The following is an 18,615-nucleotide window of genomic DNA, read 5'->3' as shown; positions in this document are numbered from 1 at the left end:
TGCACACACCTGGGGACACACGCACCTGTGCACACGTGTGAACACGCAGGTCCTCAGACATGCCACCACACACAACACTGCGTACCTGCACAGACTTGTCTCACGCCCCAGCTCTCACACCCACCTGCTCCCATGTTTGTTTGTGACATCACTCCCGCAGTCTCGCACACGCGCCCTTGAACAACCACAGCTGGGGGCGGGGTGCTGGGGGTGTGGGGGAGAGGGAATGGGGGACAGTGGCTGGCCCCTGGAGACCGTGGGGATGCTGGGTGGTGGGGACCGGGCTCTGTCTCCACGTAGGGCCCCAGCGATCTGGTGACGTCAGAGCCCAGTGCTCGCCCCCGGGGGGGTGTCCTCCCGGCCCCACCCTTCACACTGAGGTTGGCTTGCCAGCCCCGACTCAGGCTGTTGGCTGCTGCCCGGACCCCGCTCCAAACCCACCCCCCTGGCAGGATCCCCCCGCCAAGTTCTGGTGAAGCGGGACCTCCCAGGTGACAGGCAAGGCAGGCAGGCTCAGTTCCTGGGGGGAGGGGGCTCAGGAGGGCCCTGGGGGGCTAGGGGGCCGTGTCCCCCGGGAGGGCTGGGGAGCGTCAGCTGTGGTTGTCTCTGGGTTTCTCTGCTGGATATGGGGATGAAGGGGTGGGAGGGGCGGGGGTCCGGCAGGCGCACAAGGCCCCTCCCAGTCGGAAGGGACCTGAGCAAGCGCCTGGCGCTGGCCTCTGCTGGGCCAGGTGCATGAGCGCCAGGCCGACCGCTGCCCTGGGGGCCGGGCACAGACAGGTGCGGGGAGGATGGGGGCCTGGGGCCGGGGGTCCTGACTCCGATTCTGGCCCAGGTCAGGCCCATTTCCCCACACGTGGTGCCAGCAGCCCCGGAGGCCCCTTCCCCCTTGCTGGGTCTGGGAGCTGGGCAGGTCCGTGGAGCGTCCTCTGGTCAGGGGTGTGGGGCAGGCGCAGTCCATGCCAGTCCCTGAACAGATGGGAGGGGCCGGCCCGGTGGCAGGGGAGGGGTGGGCGGGAAGCCCCTGGCCCCTTGGGAAGGCAGTGACTGGCGTGGAAAGTGCTTCCAGCTTGTTCTATAAACGCTTGCCAGCCAGGAGCACTGTGAGGGCGTCCTGACCCCGGCGGCCATCCGCCCGCCGCTCCCAGGCCCACTGCGGGTCACCGTGACGGCAGGTTCTCAAATGGACGTCTCAGCCTGGATCTGAGCCGCCCTCGCTTGCCGCCTGTCCCTGGCGGTCGGAACATGGTGCCAGCCTCGCCCGGACGCACGGCCAGCGTCTGCATTTTCCTGGGGCTCCTCTCCCTGAGGATGTGGGGAGCAGAGGACGCCCACAGGTATCACAGGGGCGCTCCCAGACCCGGGCCCCTCCAAGTCCTTCCCCTCGTCCTGAGCCCCTGACCGGGGCCAGGGCCAGAGCAGGTGCAGGGGCTCTCCTGTCCTGGGGCCCAGGGGTCCCCAGGAATGCACCCTACGTCCTCCTAGGTAATGTCTGCAGCGACTCAGGAGCTGACATTGTTGGGTTCCTTCAGCGCAGGGAAGCTGAGTAACCTGGCATAGGCGACCCGGCCAGAGCCCAGGGCAGTGGGGTGCACCTGCAGGCTCGGGGAGCCCTGGGTGCCAGGCACCCGGCACCCTCCCCTGCCTGCCTTCCCCTGCTGGACCCTGGAACACACGAGAATGTGGAGGCTGGGTCTGGCCCTTTCTAGACACGTCTTTCCCTTGTCCTTTTTCGGGAGAATTTGTGAAGAGTCAGGTTGTTTTAGGAATAGCTACTCTTGCAAGCAGAGTTGTGACACCCGCCGTTCTAGCTGTGAGCACACAGCTCGGGGCCTGCACACACACCCCGTGTGCGACCCTTGCCGCCACTTCTAGCGTCGCATCTCCCCAGATGGACAGCGTCCCTGCCCACAGCCCTGCCGCGGGTCCCCCGGGGGCTCCGTCTCTGAGCTGCCGCCCCAGGGCCCGCGTTGCCCTGGTCTCACCCCAGGCGGACTTGGACCTCGGGACTGGGATGCAGACAACCTCTCCCCGTCACAGTCGGTGGCCTGGAGTGTTTGCTGTAGGAATGGAAACCCTAACGGTGCCCGAGGGCCAGCGGGGTCCCTGGCTCGGCCACTGAGCAAGAGGCCTCGCGGGCTCACTTCTGACGGGTTCCCTCCCTCCCTCCCTCCCTCCCTCCCTCCCGCGTGGAGCTCCCGGGCCGATCCAACCTCCAGTGCACGGAGGGACGCCGCGGACACGGGTGAGGGGTGCAGGTTAGCGGTCAGCCCCCTGCAGGTCTCCAAGGGTGCAGCTTCTCGAGATTTCTCCGGGGAGGACCAGGTGGGGAGAGGAAGTCGCCACGGTGGGAGGCGGCGCTGCGGTGCAGCCGGGAAACCCTGCGGCGCTGGCATCCCACAGGGGCGCCGGTTCGAGTCCCGGCTGTTCTGCTTCCAGTCCAGCGCCCCACTCCCTGGGAGAGCAGCAGAAGGTGGCCCGAGTGCTTGGGCTCCTGCACTCACGTGGGAGACCCGGATGCAGCTCCTGGCTGTGGGTTCAGCCTGGCCCAGCCCCGGCCGTTGCAGCCATCTGAGGAGTGAACCAGCAGGTGGAAGACCTCTCTGTCCCTGAGTTTCAAATAAATTAATTAAAAAAAAATTAGAGCGAGGCCGCGAGGCAGAGGTCAAGCCACTGCTTGGGTCACCTGCATCCCACACCAGAGGGCCTGGGTTCGAGTCCCGGCTCCACCTCCTGCTAACGCAGACTGACGGGCAGCCGTGAGGGCTCAGGTACGTGGGAGACCTGGAGTTCCTGGACCCTGGCTGTCGTGGGCGTCTGGGGAGTGAACCAGCAGATGGAAGGTCTCTCTCTTCTGCCTTTCAAAAATTTGACAATTCAGTGTTAGAAATGTACATTCCGGGACTGGCGCTGTGGCATAGCTGGTAAAGCTGCCGCCTGCAGGGCCGGATCCCGTATGGGCACGGGTTCGAGTCCCGGCTGCTCCACTTCCCATCCAGCTCCCTGCTGCGGCCTGGGAAAGCAGTGGAGGATGGCCCAAGTCCTTGGGCCGCTGCACCCACGTGGGAGGACCCGGAGGAAGCTCCTGGCTCCTGGCTTCAGATAAGCACAGCTCCGGCCGTTGTGGTCATCTGGGGAGTGAACCAGCGGATGGAAGACCGCTCTCTCTCTCTCTCTCTCTCTCTCTGTCTCTCGCTCTCTGTGTAACTCTGACTTTCAAATAAATAAACAAATCTTTGACAAACAGACAGAATGGAGATGCGGGCAGGGGGTCGTTGGGACAATCACGCCCGACCCCCCAGGCGGGCGGGCAGAGGGTCACACCCCTGCCTCCAGGTGGGAGTCTGGACATCTCGGCCCTGGCGCCCACCAGCTCGGCCACCGCGGCCACCTGGTCAGGGCCTCCTCCTGCAGCCCAGGGTGGGACTGAGCCCGCCCCGCCCGCAGCTCTCCTGCCCCCAGCCCTGCAGGGCTTCCAGGCCGGGACCCTGTCCCCCACCCTCCCCACTGGGACTCTGTCAACTGAGAGCAAGAGTCCCCCAATGCCGGGCACAGGACCCCAAGACAGCAGAGCCACACCCAGAGTGCCCCCCGCGGTCGCCTGGCCCAGGGTCGCCTCGGGAACGCCCCTCACAGCACCCCAGAGCCCGCCCTGCCCAGAGCACCTGTCGTGTCCAGTGCCTCAGGAAAAGGCAGACAACAGGTGCCCCAGGACGGACCTGGTTCCCGGGGAGGTGACCCCAAACCAGGACGTGACCCAAGGAGCCGAGGGAGTGGCTGTGTCAGAGGGGCCAGGCCCCCCGCCGCCCCGCGGCCGCGCCGTGTGCCTGTCGTCACCCGTCCTGCTCCACGCCTTCCCTTTCTGGACCACGCGTCTCTGTCTCGGGATCAGTCTGAACCCTGGCCAACAGGGCAGCGACGCCGACGTCACTTCCAGAGGAGAGAATAAATGCTATTTTCTTTCCTCCCTTGGCCCAGTTATGAGATTTTAAGTGTGACTAAATGGCCTGGAGGTCTTCATAAATGTGTTGGTTATAAAACCAATCGCCGCTCTTATGAAACGCTAGCCTTTCATTTATCAAAACCGAAATGGAAAAATGGCATAAACACCCACAAGGCATTCGTCACAGCCTGCCCAGGACTCCCAACGGGGCCACTTGTGGGAATGCTGGGGGGTGGGTGGGCATGGCTGGCAGTGGGGAGGGGTCCTCTCACCCCCAGGCTGCCGCTCCTGCTGCCTGTGACTTGCTTGTAAGTCCCCCTGCAGTGCCCGCCCCTGCCCGGGTGAGCTGGGCCAGGTGCGGCTTCCCTTGGCCAGATGGGAGGGGCTGGGGACCAGCAGGAGCTGGGCTTGTCCCTGGGTGCTCAGCCCCCAGCCCCAGCCCCAGCCCCTCCTCCACTCTTCCCACACTGCCCGCAGACCGAGCTGACCTGTAGCCCTACCCAGCCTGTGCCCTGGGGAAAGCCCCTGGGGGAGGAGCGGGTGGGGGGCTCCGGGCACTCTTCCTGCAGGGTGGTGGGTGGGGTCCTGCCCTCTGCAGGGCTCTCAGGCTCAAGGGAACAGCGCACGTGGAAAGAAGGGGTAGGGAGGCAGTGGCCAGCGCAGCCCGACCCCCCCGCCCCTCCCCGGCTCTGGCGGCCATGGTGGGCGGCAGATGCAAGCGGCGGGGCTGGAGAACATGAAAGCCGCGCCCTGCGAGGCGCCCGGCCCGAGTCCTTTCATCTCGGCAGCCGCTGGCCGGGACCTCGGGGCGGCGCTGAGTCACCCAGCACCCAGGCTGCTGCGCCCGCCGGGGACATCACCCCGAAGCTTCGTGAGCAGGGCCAGGCAGCTGTGTCGCCTGCAGGTGCCCACCTGGGGGGGTCAGCCTCTCCCCAAGGCCCCAAGCTTCCTGCTGCTCAGGTGGGTTCCTGGGCAGGGGGTAGGGAAAGACCCTCGGCCTCTCCCCCACCCAACACCACCTCCCTCCATGGGAGGTGAGGGCTCCTGACCCAGCCCCGCCCCCCCAGCTGTGCACACCTGACCCAGCCCCGCCCCCCCAGCTGTGCACACCTGACCCAGCCCCGCCCCCCAGCTGTGCACACCTGACCCAGCCCCGCCCCCAGCTGTGCACACCTGACCCAGCCCCGCCCCCCCAGCTGTGCACACCTGACCCAGCCCCACCCCCCCAGCTGTGCACACCTGACCCAGCCCCGCCCCCAGCTGTGCACACCTGACCCAGCCCCGCCCCCCCAGCTGTGCACACCTGACCCAGCCCCACCCCCAGCTGTGCACACCTGACCCAGCCCTGCTCCGACCCAGCCCTGCTCCCGCCCAGCTGTGCACACCTGACCCAGCCCTGTCCCCGCCCAGCTGTGCACACCTGACCCAGCCCTGCTCCCGCCCAGCTGTGCACACCTGACCCAGCCCTGTCCACGCCCAGCTGTGCACACCTGACCCAGCCCTGTCCCCGGCCAGCTGTGCACACCTGACCCAGCCCTGTCCCCACCCAGCTGTGCACACCTGACCCAGCCCTGTCCCCGCCCAGCTGTGCACACCTGACCCAGCCCTGTCCCCACCCAGCTGTGCACACCTGACCCAGCTCCGCCCCCCCAGCTGTGCACACCTGACCCAGCCCCGCCCCCGCCCAGCTGTGGGCTCCTGACCCAGCTCCGCCCCCCAGCTGTGGGCACCTGACCCAGCCCTGTCCCCGCCCAGCTGTGCACACCTGACCCAGCCCTGTTCCCGCCCAGCTGTGCACACCTGACCCAGCTCCGCCCCCCCAGCTGTGGGCACCTGACCCAGCCCCGCACCCCCAGCTGTGCACACCTGACCCAGCCCTGTCCCCACCCAGCTGTGCACACCTGACCCAGCCCTGTCCCCGCCCAGCTGTGCACACCTGACCCAGCCCTGCCCCCCCAGCTGTGCACACCTGACCCAGCCCTGCCCCCGCCCAGCTGTGCACACCTGACCCAGCCCTGCCCCCCCAGCTGTGCACACCTGACCCAGCCCTGTCCCCGCCCAGCTGTGCACACCTGACCCAGCTCCGCCCCACCAGCTGTGCACACCTGACCCAGCCCTGCCCCCGCCCAGCTGTGCACACCTGACCCAGCCCTGCCCCCCCAGCTGTGCACACCTGACCCAGCCCTGCCCCCGCCCAGCTGTGGGCACCTGGCCCAGTCCTGTCCCATCAGCACCTTCTGTGCCCCGCGCACTTGGAGAGTGAATGAGCTCCGCACAGTGCCGCTGGCTGAGCCTGGGTTCCGTCTTCACCCCTGGTGAAGCCCCGCCCCGGGCGCAGCAGGCAGAGCTGGGGTGGGGGAGAGGGAGTGTGGCTGTGATGTCCTCTCCCACCTGAGGGCCGACTGCCCGGAGTCGCTCACTGCCACGCTGCTGCGGCTGCGCGGGGCGGGTTTTCTCACCAGAAGCCTCAGGGCCCCCTCCCCAAGCCTTGCCCTTGCGCAGGGCCTGGCTGTGGCCCACCCCGCCCTGGTCTCCCAGCACAGCCCGAGGCTTCGCGGCTCCGGCACAGGTAGAGCAGCCGGGGCCCTGGCGCACAGCCCAGCGTGGACCAGCCTGTGTGCTTATGTAAAACGTTTCCAGCGCAGGGAACCTGTGGTTCCGGACGCAGCGGGGAGGCTGGACAGGTGGTCCAGGCCAGACAGGGGGCGCCTCGGACGCCACACAGGAAGGCACCTGAACCCGGCCTCAGAGGGAGAAAGCTCAGAACGCTACCCTTGGGCTGGGCTGGGGGCCTCACCAAGGACGGGCAGCACCGGGCCGGCCCCGCTGAGCAGGGCGGCTGCCCCTCCACCCCCCACAACTGCTGGGTCTGTGGGACCGGGGCAGCCACCGTGCTGTGGGGTCCCGACCTCGCCAGATTGGTCCCAGCCCCCCTCCCATGGCGCCCCCTGGCTGCACTGCGGGGTCAGAGCAGGCGAGTGCTGTACACTACCCTTGGGAGCAGTCTGCTACCCTTGGCCCGCACTGAGACCCTGGGCACAGGAGAAGCTGTGGGTGGGGAGGAGCTGGGGCAGCCCCACCCCCACCCTGGCTGCAAACAGGTGGCGCTGGGGATGGGCAGTGCCCTCCTCGGGGAGCTGGCCCAGGGCCTCAGCCACAGTAGCAGGGTTTCCCCAGATTTGCTTCTCCTGCCCATGGTCCCGTTTATCCTGCTGGGAGGTGACACGAAGGCTGGGCGCACCTGACCCTCCGATGGCGCTGGGCCCGGTTTTCAAGCTGTGGCACACAGCAGAACCGCTCGGAACTGAGCTCTTGCCCACGCATTCTGCTTTCTTATTTTAAAAATGTTTACTTATCTATTTTCATCTGCTTGAAAAGGGGGGAGAGAGAGAGAGAGAGAGAGAGAGAGAGAGAGGTCTTCCATCCGCTGGGTCACTCCCCAAATGGCCTCCAACAGCCGGGGCTGGCCCAGGCTGGAGCTGGGAGCCAGGAGTCCACCAGGTCTCCCACATGGGTCGGGGCACAGCTGTATGAGCCGTCACGGAAGCGTGGAGCAGACCCGGTCCCCGCTGCGGGGAGATGGGCAGGGAAGACAGCAGGTGCCAAACCGTGGAGTTGCGTTGCCCCTGGAAACAGCGCCGCCAGGTGGCAGGCGGAGGGAGGCCCGAGGCTGGGGGCGAAGGGGAGGGCACGGCCTCAGGGTCCAGCGCAGGATTCAGAACCGCCCGGATGGACAGAATGCGGGAACGTGAGTGCAGTCCTGGGAGCACACCGCGCAGGGCGGGGGCAGGCGGGTGACTGCTGAGACGGGGACCCACGTGGCCCTCAGCAGGTGGCCGCTCCATGGCCCGTGTTCCACGCAGCAATGATGTCTGCAGCCAGAGGGAGGTTGAGACGCTGGCACCCGCGTCAGAGTGCTGGGTTCAAGTCCCAGCACCATTTCCGATCCAGCTTCCTGCACACGCTGGAGGGAGCAGGCCGATGGCTCAAGTCCTGGGGTCCCTGCCATCCACGCGGGAGGCCGCCAGGGAACCCCCAGGTCCTGGCTTAGCCCCGCTGGGGTTCGAGGAACAAAGCAGTGGACCGGAGATCTCCCTCTGTCTGTCCATCCTCCTGTCATTCACCAAGGGCAGGGGGCGGGGCAAGGCCTTTCCTAGCTGCATCCCTCCCCCACCCAGCCTGGCATCTGGAAGATTCTGGACAGTGCCAGTGGCACACAGAGCCCTGCGCTGGCTGACCTGTCGCCCACCTCCCTGGAGGCGGGAGCCAGCCAGTGAGGACGCGCGGCTCGGAAGGCCGACGGGGGTCTGGAGCCGGTGTTTTCCGGGTTGGTTTCCTGGGTCCATCCGTCAGTCCATACCCATGGCACCACTGGCCGGCGAGCTCCCGGGGCCGGCTGGGCAGGGTGGAGGCTGACCTGCCCCCGCAGGGCAGGACCTGGGAAGAGGCAGCGGCCACTTGGTCATGGGGGGCGGGCTCAGCTGGGCAGAGCTCCTGTCCGGCAGTGGAGACCACTGGGTTCACCAGCTGGGCCGGGCGGAAGCTGAAACCACCCCCCACCCCCAAGCCGGGGTCGGAGACCAAAAGGCTTCCGGTTAAGCCGAGGAGCAGGGTGTGGGTGGGTCACACCTCCAGCCGGGGCATCTGGGAGCACCTGGCTGCAGGCCACACTCCTTGGTGATGACTGGGTCCCCTGCGCTGCCACCCGCCTCCCACGGCCCCAGGTCCCTCGCCAGATGGACTCCCATATGGCCTGTGGGTGCTGCCACCGCTCCTGCTGGGGGCCAGGAAACAGGTGCCTCTGCCCAGGCCTGCAGCTGAGTCACTGGCCCGCGCCCCCCGGCTCTCCCTGCCGCAGGCCATCCGCCCCGGCCATCAGGCAAGGCCAGCCCTGCCAACTTCCAGAAACCGCCAACTGGTGGATCCCCGCCCCTGGCCAGGCAGGTGCCCGGCAGGACCCTGGGAAGTGCAGACGGGGGGACAGAGGTGGACTCAGAGCCGGGCAGCGGAGGGGCGGAGCGGGTGGTTTGGGGGACAGAAGACGGTGTGGGGAGAGGGCCCAGGTTCTGCAAGTTCCGTCTAAATGCATTTCACAAATCCGAGTGAGGACGACCACTGGCCTCTCAGACCCGCTGACAGGGCTCCGAGCTGGCCCTGTGCATGGGGGACTGGAGCAGGGGGCTCTCGGGGCACAGCCAGCCGGACATCACGTCAAGGGCATGAGCACCTGTGGGGTGACTCCGTGCCTCTGTCCCCAGCAGCCATCACCTGGTGGCCCATGGCAGTTGCTCACTTCCAGCCCTCATGTCCACATTCCAGGCAGCAGGAAGGAAGGAAAATGGACGGAACAGGGGGCCTCCCAGCGTGCCCTCCCCGCACTGGGCGTGTGCTGGGCCCCGTGGTTCCCCCAGCCAAGCCTGAGTCCATCCTCCTCCCTTCGGGATAGCCGGGGATAGCTGTGTGCGTGTGCGTGTGTGTGCACCTGCGTGTGTGTGCGTGCGTGCGTGCCTGTGTGCATGTGTGTGTGTGTGTCTCCACTGGGTGCCCATCCTACCAGGCGCTAATTTCATGGCCGGGGGTGTGAGGAGGAGCTCCCGCGGGGCGAGGCACCCTGGCTGTAGGAGCTCCGGAGCGGAGCTGGGCAGCGCGTGGGGCCGGGTGGGCCGAGGCTCTCTGCCGGCCGTCCATTACGGTAATGCTGGGCCATTTTGCTGGCCACACACTGGGCTGTCTCGGCGATCACGGTTGACAGCCACTCCCCTCGGGTCGCTGCCGGGCGAGGAGCCCATTAGTGGCCTGGCTGTGGGTTCCAGCACAGCTGGAGCCAGGAAGCAGGTGCGGGCGCCCCGGCTGGGCTGTCCTGGTTTGTCTGTCGGGGGTCATCGCAGGTCCTAAGCGCCCGCCGGCTCCGAGATCTGGCGTCCGGTTGCCCAGGCTCGGGGAGCGGTGCTGGCTGGGGGTGGGTCGCCCCGAGCAGCCGGCGTGTTCCCTGGAGGATGGGTCTCTGCTCAGCGGACACAGCGCCTCAGGTGGCTCCATCGCGCAGTTACTCACGGAGACACGCGGGGGACATGGCCAGACTGGGTCCTGTTTAAACTTGTATTTGTGTATTTATTTTGCGAGGCAGTGAGACAGACAGGGGGAGAGAGGGAGAGAGACAGAGAGACAGAGACAGAGAGAGACAGAGACGGGGGGCTCCCACTGCTGGTTTGCCCCCAAATGCTTGCAACAGCCAGGGCTGGGGTAGGCAGCAGCCAGGAGCCGGGAGCCAGGAGGGGGCAGGGACCCAAGTACTTGCGGCAGGGGGCTGGGTTTGGGCTCCTGATTTGGGGTGCGGGCGTCCCAGCTGGGGTCTCAGTGGCCAGCCCACGCCCACCCAGGCCCTGTGCTCTGTCTGGCTCCCCTGTCAGTCATGGCCCGGCCCGCCTCTGTGCACCCATGGAAGGTGGGGCCCTGTTGCCCAGAAATGCTTGGGGGCCGGCACCGCTCACCTCCCAGAGTGGAGGCCAAGCCGCAGCGTTCGGCCCTGGCCAGCTTGTGGCCGGATTTTCCTGGGAGGCTGCGGGAGAGCAGCTGGGCTCCCTGCACCTGCTGGCCCGGCGCCAGAGGCCCTGGACCCCATGGGAGCCTTGTGACCCCGCCCACTGCCCAGGGCCCCGCCTTCCAGCCCCTCTGGGGATTCATGGGTTCATGGTCAGCCCGGCTTGGGGGAGGGGCACATGGTGGGGCCGACGCTGGCCAGGGCGCACTGTGGCATTACCAAGGTCGTGGCATTTCAAAGGTAGCCCCGGTGGACAAGGCCGCGGACACCGCCCCTGCCCCCTGCCCCGCTGGTGATGTCCCTCTGGCCTCCACGGTTCAAGCCTGCCAGGGCCACAGCCTCTCCCTCCCTCTCGCTCCCACCGCAGGCTGCACGTGGGACACCCTCACCCTCACCCCAGGATGGCCAAGTCTGGTCCAAGACCCCTCCCTGGGCCCAGTCACCCCCAGCACCCCACCCACAAGCCAGAGCAGGCGTCGGCCCCAGCGCCTGTTCTCCCTGGCCGCCAGCTGGCCGTGGCCAGGTCCCCGAGTGTCCCAGGGGTCCTTCCCCGTCCCATTGGGAGCCCATGGCTCTCCCTTGCCCCCCCTTGGTGGGCTGCGCAAAGGCTCTTGGGAATGGAATGTGGGAGACGTGGTGATGGCCTCAGCGGCCATCAGTGGCCCTGTGCTGTCCACCCCGGGTGCCCAGTGACATCACCGATTGGAGCTCAGCTCAGGGGGTGCAGCGGCCGAGACCTCCTGCTGGGAGCTCTGGATGAATGACGGGCAATGTGGGTGGTGCCCTGGGCTGTGCTGTCCCCGGGACTGGGGGTGGGAGGGCGGGGGGGGGTTGCCCCTGTGTGGGGGTCTGCACCTGCCAGCCCGCCCCTGCCCCCGCCAGCCTCTGGGAGTCCCAGCTGGACTGCAGCAGTGAGGACCCACCGCTGTGGCCAAGAGACCCCCGCTGCCGCCCCTTCAGCTGGGCTCGGGGCTCCGGACAGGGCCGGTGGAGCGCAGGCCCCCCCACTGGGCCTAGCCGGGACTGCGGTGGTCCCTAACCGCGGCTGCCCTCTTGTGGTCGTGTCCCTCCTCTGCACGCCTTCCCCTCAGGCCGGCTGGTGGGGCTGGGGGCTCTGGCTAGGAGCCAAGGCGGGGTGAGGGCGGCGATGACCTGGGCCGGGAGTGGGGTGGGGCTCTCCCGGGGGTTGGGGTCTCTCCCATAGGGATGTGGGTCTCTCCCGCGGGGGTGGAGGGTCTCTCCCGCGAGGGTGGGGGTCTCTCGCGGGATAGGGGGGTCTCTTCTACGGGGGTGGGGGTCTCTCCCATAGGGATGTGGGTCTCTCCCGCGGAGGTGGGGGTTTCTCCTGCGGGAAAGGTGATCTCTCCCGCGGGATGGGCGGGTCCCTCGGGTCCCTCCCGCGGGGGTGGAGGGGTCTCTCCCACGAGGGTGCGGATCTCTCCCAGGATGGGGGTCTCTTCCGCGGGATAGGGGGAGTCTCCTATGGGGGTGGGGGTCTCTCCCGCGGGGGTGGAGGGTCTCTCCCGCGGGAGTGGGGGTTCTCTCTCCCGGGGGTGGGGGTCTGTCGCGGGAAGGGGGTCTCTTCCGCGGGATAGGGGGAGTCTCTCCTATGGGGGTGGGGGTCTCTCCCGCGGGATGGGGGGTCTCTCGCACGGGGGTGGAAGGGGTCTCTCCCGCGGGAAGACCCTATCGCGGACGTGGGGGGCCTGCCTTTGCCCCCCCACAATACAGGCCCCCGGCGCTGCCCGCAGGGATGGAGTTCCGGTCACTCCGCCCCCGGGCTGGTGGGGGCGCTGGGCGGTGCTGGGCCCCGTGACGCGGCCGCGCGGCCCCGGGAGGCGCAGATAAATAGCGGCGGCGGCAGCCCCGCAGGACACGTCGAGGGAGCCCGGCCGCCCGCTGCCCGCTGCCCTCTCGGCGACCCGCCGCGCCATGCGCTGAGCGCCCTGCCGGACCCGCCTGGACGCCAGGACCCAGCCCGGACCCGCTCGGACCCGGCCAGACCCGCCCGCCCCGCGACGTCCCGGGACAGTCCCGCAAGGTGCGCGCCCCGCCCCGGCCCCGGCCGTCCCCCGCGGCCCCCGAGCCCTGCCCGACGCCCCTGCCCTCCCTCCGCAGATGGCCCGGGCCGGCGCCCCGCTGCTCGTCTGCCTCCTGCTCGCCGCCGCCCTGCCGGCCCCGCGGGCGCTCGCGCTGCCGGTGAGTCGGGGATGGGCGCGCGGGGCGTGGTGGGCGGTGTGAGCCGCGGTCCCGCAGCCTTGGACAGCGCGGGGCGCCCTGGAGCCGCGGCCGGGGCCGTGGACCCCCACGCGCGTCCGCGGCGGTCCCTGTGCTGCGCCCCCAGGCCTCTGACCCCCTCCTCTCTCTTTCCAGGCAAAGGAGAAGAGAGGCTGGACCCTGAACAGCGCCGGCTACCTGCTCGGCCCACGTGAGCGACCAAGGCCCCGCCCACCCAGCCCTCATCACTTGCTGTCCCAGCTCTGGGCAGGCCCCGGGGGGTGGGGTGGGAGGCAGTTTCAGTCCCTCCCAGCCTGGGCGGCCTCTCACCTTTGCCTGACCCTCCCTCCCAGCAGGTGGGCGACACCCAGGAGGGAGGCGGGACCTGCAGACCCCCTCTGCCTGGCCTCTGGGACCTCAATCCCTTGTGCACCTGACTCTCGTCCCCCACCCTGCAGCTGGGCAGCCCTTGAGGGCGTCTCGCCGGGCTCCCCGGTTCCACCGAGGCTGCCTCCGTCCCACCCTGCCCCCCGAAACCTCCCCTGGGGTCCCCAGAGGCCTCCACAGTGCTCTGCACGTGTGACCCCAGCACCTCTTCCTTCCAGAGGCTTCTTCCGTGCCTGCTCTGCCCTGACCCTGGGCATCCCCCCCGCCAGGCTCTGCAGCCCCGTCCTGGGCCCTGGCTTCCGCAGCCGCTGGTGGCTCCCACGGCACAGGCGCGCCCTCTGGGCTCTGCCCTCGTCCCCGGCTCCAAGCTGCACGTGGGAATTGACATGTGACCCACTGCAGGTGGCCGGGCCCACTTGTCTGGCTCCAGACTACACGGGGATGGTTCTCTTCCTGTTCAGACCTGTCCCCACCCCCTCCTACGCGGGCCAGTCCCACGGGCGCCGCGAGGACCCCTCTTGCTCTGAGGATGGAGGCACTGTCGGATGGCTAATGCCTAAGCAGGGAGGGAGGCCTCAACAGGACGCTGAGGGTGGGGCGTCCCCCTGGTGTGGCTGACCTAAGAGGAGGCCGGGTGGGCACCCCCCGACCCCACGCCTCCTGCGTCCCTAGCCTCCTCTGCCGGGAGAGGTTGGCCAGGCTGCAGCCGTGGGCACCTGCTGTGCTGGGAGTCGCCCCTCCGTTATGTCCTCACGCAGAGGGGACGTCACAGAGCCCGGGGCCCCCTCTTCTGGCTCTCCTGCATTGGGCTCCTAAGTGGGGCCGGGGGGTGGCCGACAGTGGGGAGACTGCACGAGGGTGCAGGGAGCACCTCTCCGGGCGCTGCAGGCTGCCGGCCCCTCCCCTGGCCCCTGTGCAGTCAGATCCCAGTGTTCTGCGGGCAGGCAGCGGGAGACCTGGCTCCTCGCCCTCTCCCACTTGCTGCCCCTCCACGGCCCCCTCTCTCCAGCCCCACCCATCTGCAGTCTGGGCACGTGCACGCCGATGCTGCAAACAGCCCGTGTGCCTGTGGCCCTGGCACGTGCAGCCGGGCCGGTCACCCTCCCTCCTGGGGCCTGGCCCCGGCTTTATTTTGCAGTGCAGATGTGCATGCGTCTTGGGGCTTGGGGGGGGGGGAGCTGGCAGTGGTCAGACACCTGCCTCTGATCTGCCGACAGACGCCATCGACAACCACAGGTCCTTCCATGACAAGCAAGGCCTCGCTGGCAAGCGGGAGCTCCAGCCCGAGGACCAGCTAAGGCCAGGTGAGGAGGCCCCTGCCCGGGCACCCGCACCCCGCCTCCCCTCCAGCCACAGCCTGAGCCTGACCTGGCCCGCGCCTTGCCCGCAGCCCTCTGGCTCCGCTCCAGCTGTCCACAGGGCCGCAGCACGGACAGCAGGGAGGCCCCGGGCGGAGTGGGGCCTGGAACCCCCTCCCCAGGCTGCATGAGTGAGCCTGGGCCCCTGGGCTCAGGTCCGGGCAGCGTCATGAGACCGCGGGCTTACGGGCGCTCTTGCCTGCTCTGCAGGGAGCTGGGACGGGGCCCCGCCCGAGAGCGTCGCGCGCACCATCATCGAGTTTCTGACTTTCTTGAGGCTCAAAGGTGCGTGAAATGGCGGCCGGAAACGCCTGCGGAACCCCACCGGGGAGCGGCTCACCCCCCGCCCAAGTCCTGGCCAGCACTGCCACCAGGGAGGAGCAGGGGCCTCGGGCCGGTGTCCTGGGCCATCGCTTGTAGGGCAGCTTCTTGGGGGCCTCCCTTGCCTGCTGTGTAAGCGTGGCAGATGCAGGGCCCCTGGGGCAGCCGCCCGCACGCCTCGCGGGAAGGCTGGGTCCCGCCTGGCCTGGATGGCGGTCACAGAGCTGCTGGGGGGGCAGGGCCGAGGGAAGGGGGCCGCAGCCCTGGGAGGCGGGCCGCGGTGGGGGCCTCTGTCTCCGGCAGTGTGGACGGCACCGTTTGCTGTCCAGCTTGGAAGAGTTGAGGCGGTTCTTGGGCTTCCTCCGTGGGGCTGAGTGCCCAGGCCACGTGGCTGAAGGGCATCAGGCGGGGCTGGACACCACGCCTGCCCGGCCCCCGGGCTGTCTGGGCAGGGAGCCTAGGGGGGACAGGACAGCATGGTGGTGTTGACCTGCCCCTGCCCGAGCCCCGAGGGGTGCAGGGGCTCAGCCCGTCTGTTTTGTTGCCCCCTTTGCAACACGAGCACTCCTCCAGGTGACAAGGTCATTGTTTGTAACACTCCCTCGACACGACTTGAAAGGCGGACGGCTTCAGACCTGCGCTGACCATGGGGTGAAGCCCACAGAGGCGGGCAGTCCAGACTTTGCACCTGACCCTGGAAGCCCCCGGGAGGGCCCTGCGCAGCCCTCCCCAGGCCGGCTGCTGAGGCGGGGTTGGCTCTTTTGTTGCAGAGGCGGGGGCCCTGGACAGCCTGGCCGACCTCCCCGTGGCTGGGTCGCCGGAGGACGCCGGGCAGCCCTGACCAGCCGCTGTTCCGGGCGGCCATCTGTGCGGAGACCGGGGCGGGGGCCGTGCCTGCTCTCCCCGCCTCACTCTGCTGTCGTAATTTAAGATTTTGGGACAATTATTTTGAGTGGCAAAATAAAAAATAGCAACTGGCCACAGTGGTCCTGCTCTGTCCGGTCGCCGCTGCGCCGGGGGTGGGGGTGGGGGATTGGGTTTCGGTTCGGAGCCACGCCCCCACCGCAGAGGGTCTGCGACACCGCCTGCGCTCGCCAGGGGGCGCTGCGCTAGCTCCTGGGTCCACACCAGCAGGAAGGTGGAGACGGACCCAGGAGTGGGGGGACTGGCGGGGGCGGTCCTCCCGTGGCCAGAAGGCTGGCAAGGGGCAGATCTGATGGCTGTGGGGAGTGGCAGACCCCGGTCCTCTGAGCAGAAATTTTAAGATCATTCCAGAAGATTAGAGAGAGAACAGGCGAGGGGGAGGAGCCGGGCAGGCTTCGGTCCAGTTAACGGTGCTGCAGCTTCCCCACCGGTCAGACTGGGAGGTGGGGCAGGGCCTTCCCTGGGGGAGGTCTTCCCTGGGGGGAGCCTTCCCTGGGCGGGGTGGGCTCTGCAGAGGCGTGGCTCCCAGCTGACTGCAGGGCCACACTTGGCCCCCCGCTGCCCTCTCTTCCCCTGGCCACGCCGCGGGAGCCCCAGGCTGGAGTACCTGTGTCCGCACTCCCAGCTCGGGGTGGTCTACCCCGGGGCCCACCCTCGCACCTGGCTCCCCCACCACACTCACTTTGTCTCTTTAATTCTCCCACTTGACCAGGCAGCGGCGACCCGAGGCCTGGGTCAGAATAGCTGCCGGGCCCCGGCGCAGGCATCTAAGTTCCCGGGCCACTGCTCCAGGCCAGGGACACACAGTGGCCACTTGGCCTCCATTTAGCCTTGCCCCCAGCTCCCATCCTGCAGCCAGGGCCACCCGTCCCTGTCCCCAGCCCCTGGGTCACGGCCACCTGCAGGTGCTGCCGGGCTCGGCTGGCACAGTGCCCTCGGCAGTGCCGTCAGGGGCAGGCGGTCACAGACACGCTGCTCCCTGCTCCGCGTGGCTTGTCCCAGCGAGGCCGACACGCCACGAGAACATTCCTTCACCACTCCGGGGGTGCTGTGCAGGTGAGCTCCCGTCCAAGCTCACTGTCACACTGAAGACACCTGCTTGCGTTCTACGACACAGCCAGGCTCAGCCTCAGAACCAGCCGTCCCGCTGGCTCCTGCAGACTGGAGGTGATATTTCAGCGAGGACGACGGGGAAGTTAATCGGGTAATAGGACTTTTCCACAACTCAGATACAAACACGTAAGAGACTGGACAGAGCTCTAACCCCTGCAGCGCCCGACACCGCTGACCCAAGCCCAGTCTCCCGCAGTGGGCGACTCTCTCCAGGCTGTGGGGCAGCCCAGCTGGGGCATTCATTTCTAAATAATTTAAAAAACAAACAAAAACCAAAAAGCGCCCAAGGCAGCCCCGGGGAGGCAGCTCCCCAAGGGTGGAGGGTGAAGGCGGGTCCTCCTCCTCCCCTCCCTTGGGGCCCTCCCCAGGGCCTGCGCCGGCTGCCTCACCCGTGGGGACAGTGCTCCCAGGACCACGGCCCCTCCTTCTCTGGCCCAGACAAGCAGTGCTTATGTCGCCCACTTGGTCAAAAAGACAGGTCCTGGCCCACACAGCCGCCATCGAGCTCTGACAAACCTCCGGCCCACGGGGCAGCATTAGGGCAGGTTTTGGGCTCCCAGCTGTGGCCACAGTCCCGGATCTTCCACGTCCCGAGACAACACTGACGGGCACACACCTGCCTCTGCGGTGCTCTACTCCATCTTCAGCCCCTTGGACTTGAACTCAATGTGCAGGATCTGTGATAAGCAGCGTCCGAATTCCTCCAAGACCAGCTGCTCCGCCAGGCACTGGGAGCGTTGCTCCTTCTCGGCCTCTTCCCCCTGAGCCAGCAGGCAGGCGCACGTGGCCTCCACCACCTCCCAGGAGATGCAGGACGCCGGCCGCCTGTGGGGAGCAGGGTGGTCAGGGCCAGCTCGGGGCGCGAGGTTCCCCAGCCCTCTGTGCGCCACTGAGCAGGGGCGTGAGCGTCTGGGCCCTGGCCAAGGCCCACGCAGCCACCTCGTCCTTCTGCCAAGGCAACCGCAGGCAGGACTGGGAACTCAGTAGGTCTGGGGCCGGCGCTGTGGTGCAGGAGGTCATCGCCTGGCACCCCAGATGGGCACCGGTCTGAGTCCCGGCTGCTCTACTTCCCATCCAGCTCCCTGCTGTGGTCCGGGAAAGCAGAGGAAGATGCCCAAGTGCTGGCGGCCCTGCACCCGTGTGGGGGACCCAGGTGAAGCCCCCAGCTTTGGGTCGGCTCAGCTCCTGCCGTTGTGGCCATTTGGGGAGTGAACCAGAGGACGGAAGATTCTCACTCTCTGCCTTTGTTTTTCTGCCTTTCTCTGTAACTCTGCCTTTCAAATTTTTTAAAAAAGATTTTATTTATTCATTTGAGAAGCAGAGTTACAGAGAGAGAGAGGGAGGGACGGAGAGAAAGGTCTTCCACCCACTGGTTCCCTCCCCAAGTGGATGCAACAGCCAGAGCAGGGCCAATCCAAAGCCAGCAGCCAGGAGCTTCTTCTGGGTGCAAACAGGTGCAGGTGTCCCAGCCCGTGGGGCATCCTCTGCTGCTTTCCCAGGCCATTAGCAGGGAGCTGGATAAGAAGAGGGGCAGTGGGGACACGAACTGGCACCTGTCTGGGATGCCGGTGCCAAAGGCAGAGGCTTAGCCTACTACGCCACGGTACCAGCCACAATAAATAAATTAAAAAAAAAAAAAAAGAAAGAAATTCAGTAAATCTGTAGCAGGCTGATTTCTAAGTTGTAAGGCCTGCGGGTGGCGCTCTAACTACCCACACAGCCCCTGGAGCCGTCAGCGCTGTCTTCTGGTGCTGGAAGCGCACCGATCCTGTGGGCTGCTGTCGGGACGACACAGGCAGGCGGGCGTCTGC

General features: G+C 67.6%; 2 protein-coding genes across 5 annotated transcripts in view; one reads left to right on the top strand and one right to left on the bottom strand.

Moving 5' to 3' along the window:
• Positions 1 to 12,344: 12,344 nt before the first annotated feature.
• On the top strand, positions 12,345 to 15,746 carry GAL (galanin and GMAP prepropeptide). Of its 2 annotated transcripts, none has more exons than XM_070064990.1 (6): positions 12,345 to 12,525; positions 12,603 to 12,683; positions 12,858 to 12,912; positions 14,306 to 14,392; positions 14,657 to 14,731; positions 15,341 to 15,523. In XM_070064990.1, exons 2-6 carry the CDS (start codon positions 12,603 to 12,605, stop codon positions 15,409 to 15,411), a joined length of 369 nt encoding a protein of 122 aa, XP_069921091.1. In that variant the 5' UTR covers positions 12,345 to 12,525; the 3' UTR covers positions 15,412 to 15,523. The 2 variants fall into 2 exon arrangements, with proteins under 2 accessions (XP_069921091.1, XP_051683850.1); XM_051827890.2 differs by lacking the exon at positions 15,341 to 15,523 and adding an exon at positions 15,538 to 15,746 and having other exon boundaries at positions 12,348 to 12,525.
• Positions 15,747 to 16,887: 1,141 nt separating this feature from the next.
• The window catches only part of TESMIN (testis expressed metallothionein like protein), a 45,859-nt gene continuing 44,131 nt past the window's right edge, over positions 16,888 to 18,615 (bottom strand). For 2 of the 3 annotated variants that reach the window (XM_051827879.2, XM_051827882.2), the window contains one exon: positions 16,888 to 17,629. In XM_051827879.2, coding sequence (XP_051683839.2) covers positions 17,437 to 17,629 — 193 coding nt within the window. In that variant the 3' untranslated portion in view covers positions 16,888 to 17,436. The remainder of the gene's footprint in view (positions 17,630 to 18,615) is intronic. The other variant, XM_051827880.2, reaches the window with a different exon arrangement.

Source organism: Oryctolagus cuniculus, chromosome 1 (genome assembly GCF_964237555.1).
Source record: "Oryctolagus cuniculus chromosome 1, mOryCun1.1, whole genome shotgun sequence".
Classification (NCBI taxonomy): domain Eukaryota; kingdom Metazoa; phylum Chordata; class Mammalia; order Lagomorpha; family Leporidae; genus Oryctolagus; species Oryctolagus cuniculus.
Note: the sequence above shows the minus strand (reverse complement) of the source record. Positions and strands in the feature narration are given on the sequence as shown.

What these genes read in the sequence shown, in the direction of transcription:
- GAL (XM_051827890.2), top strand. Translation starts at nt 12,603, where the DNA reads ATGGCCCGGGCCGGCGCCCCGCTGCTCGTCTGCCTCCTGCTCGCCGCC. An exon ending in CGAGGACCAGCTAAGGCCAG is followed by an intron (nt 14,393 to 14,656) that starts GTGAGGAGGCCC and finishes CCTGCTCTGCAG; the next exon opens with GGAGCTGGGACGGGGCCCCG. An exon ending in GACTTTCTTGAGGCTCAAAG is followed by an intron (nt 14,732 to 15,537) that starts GTGCGTGAAATG and finishes CTTTTGTTGCAG; the next exon opens with AGGCGGGGGCCCTGGACAGC.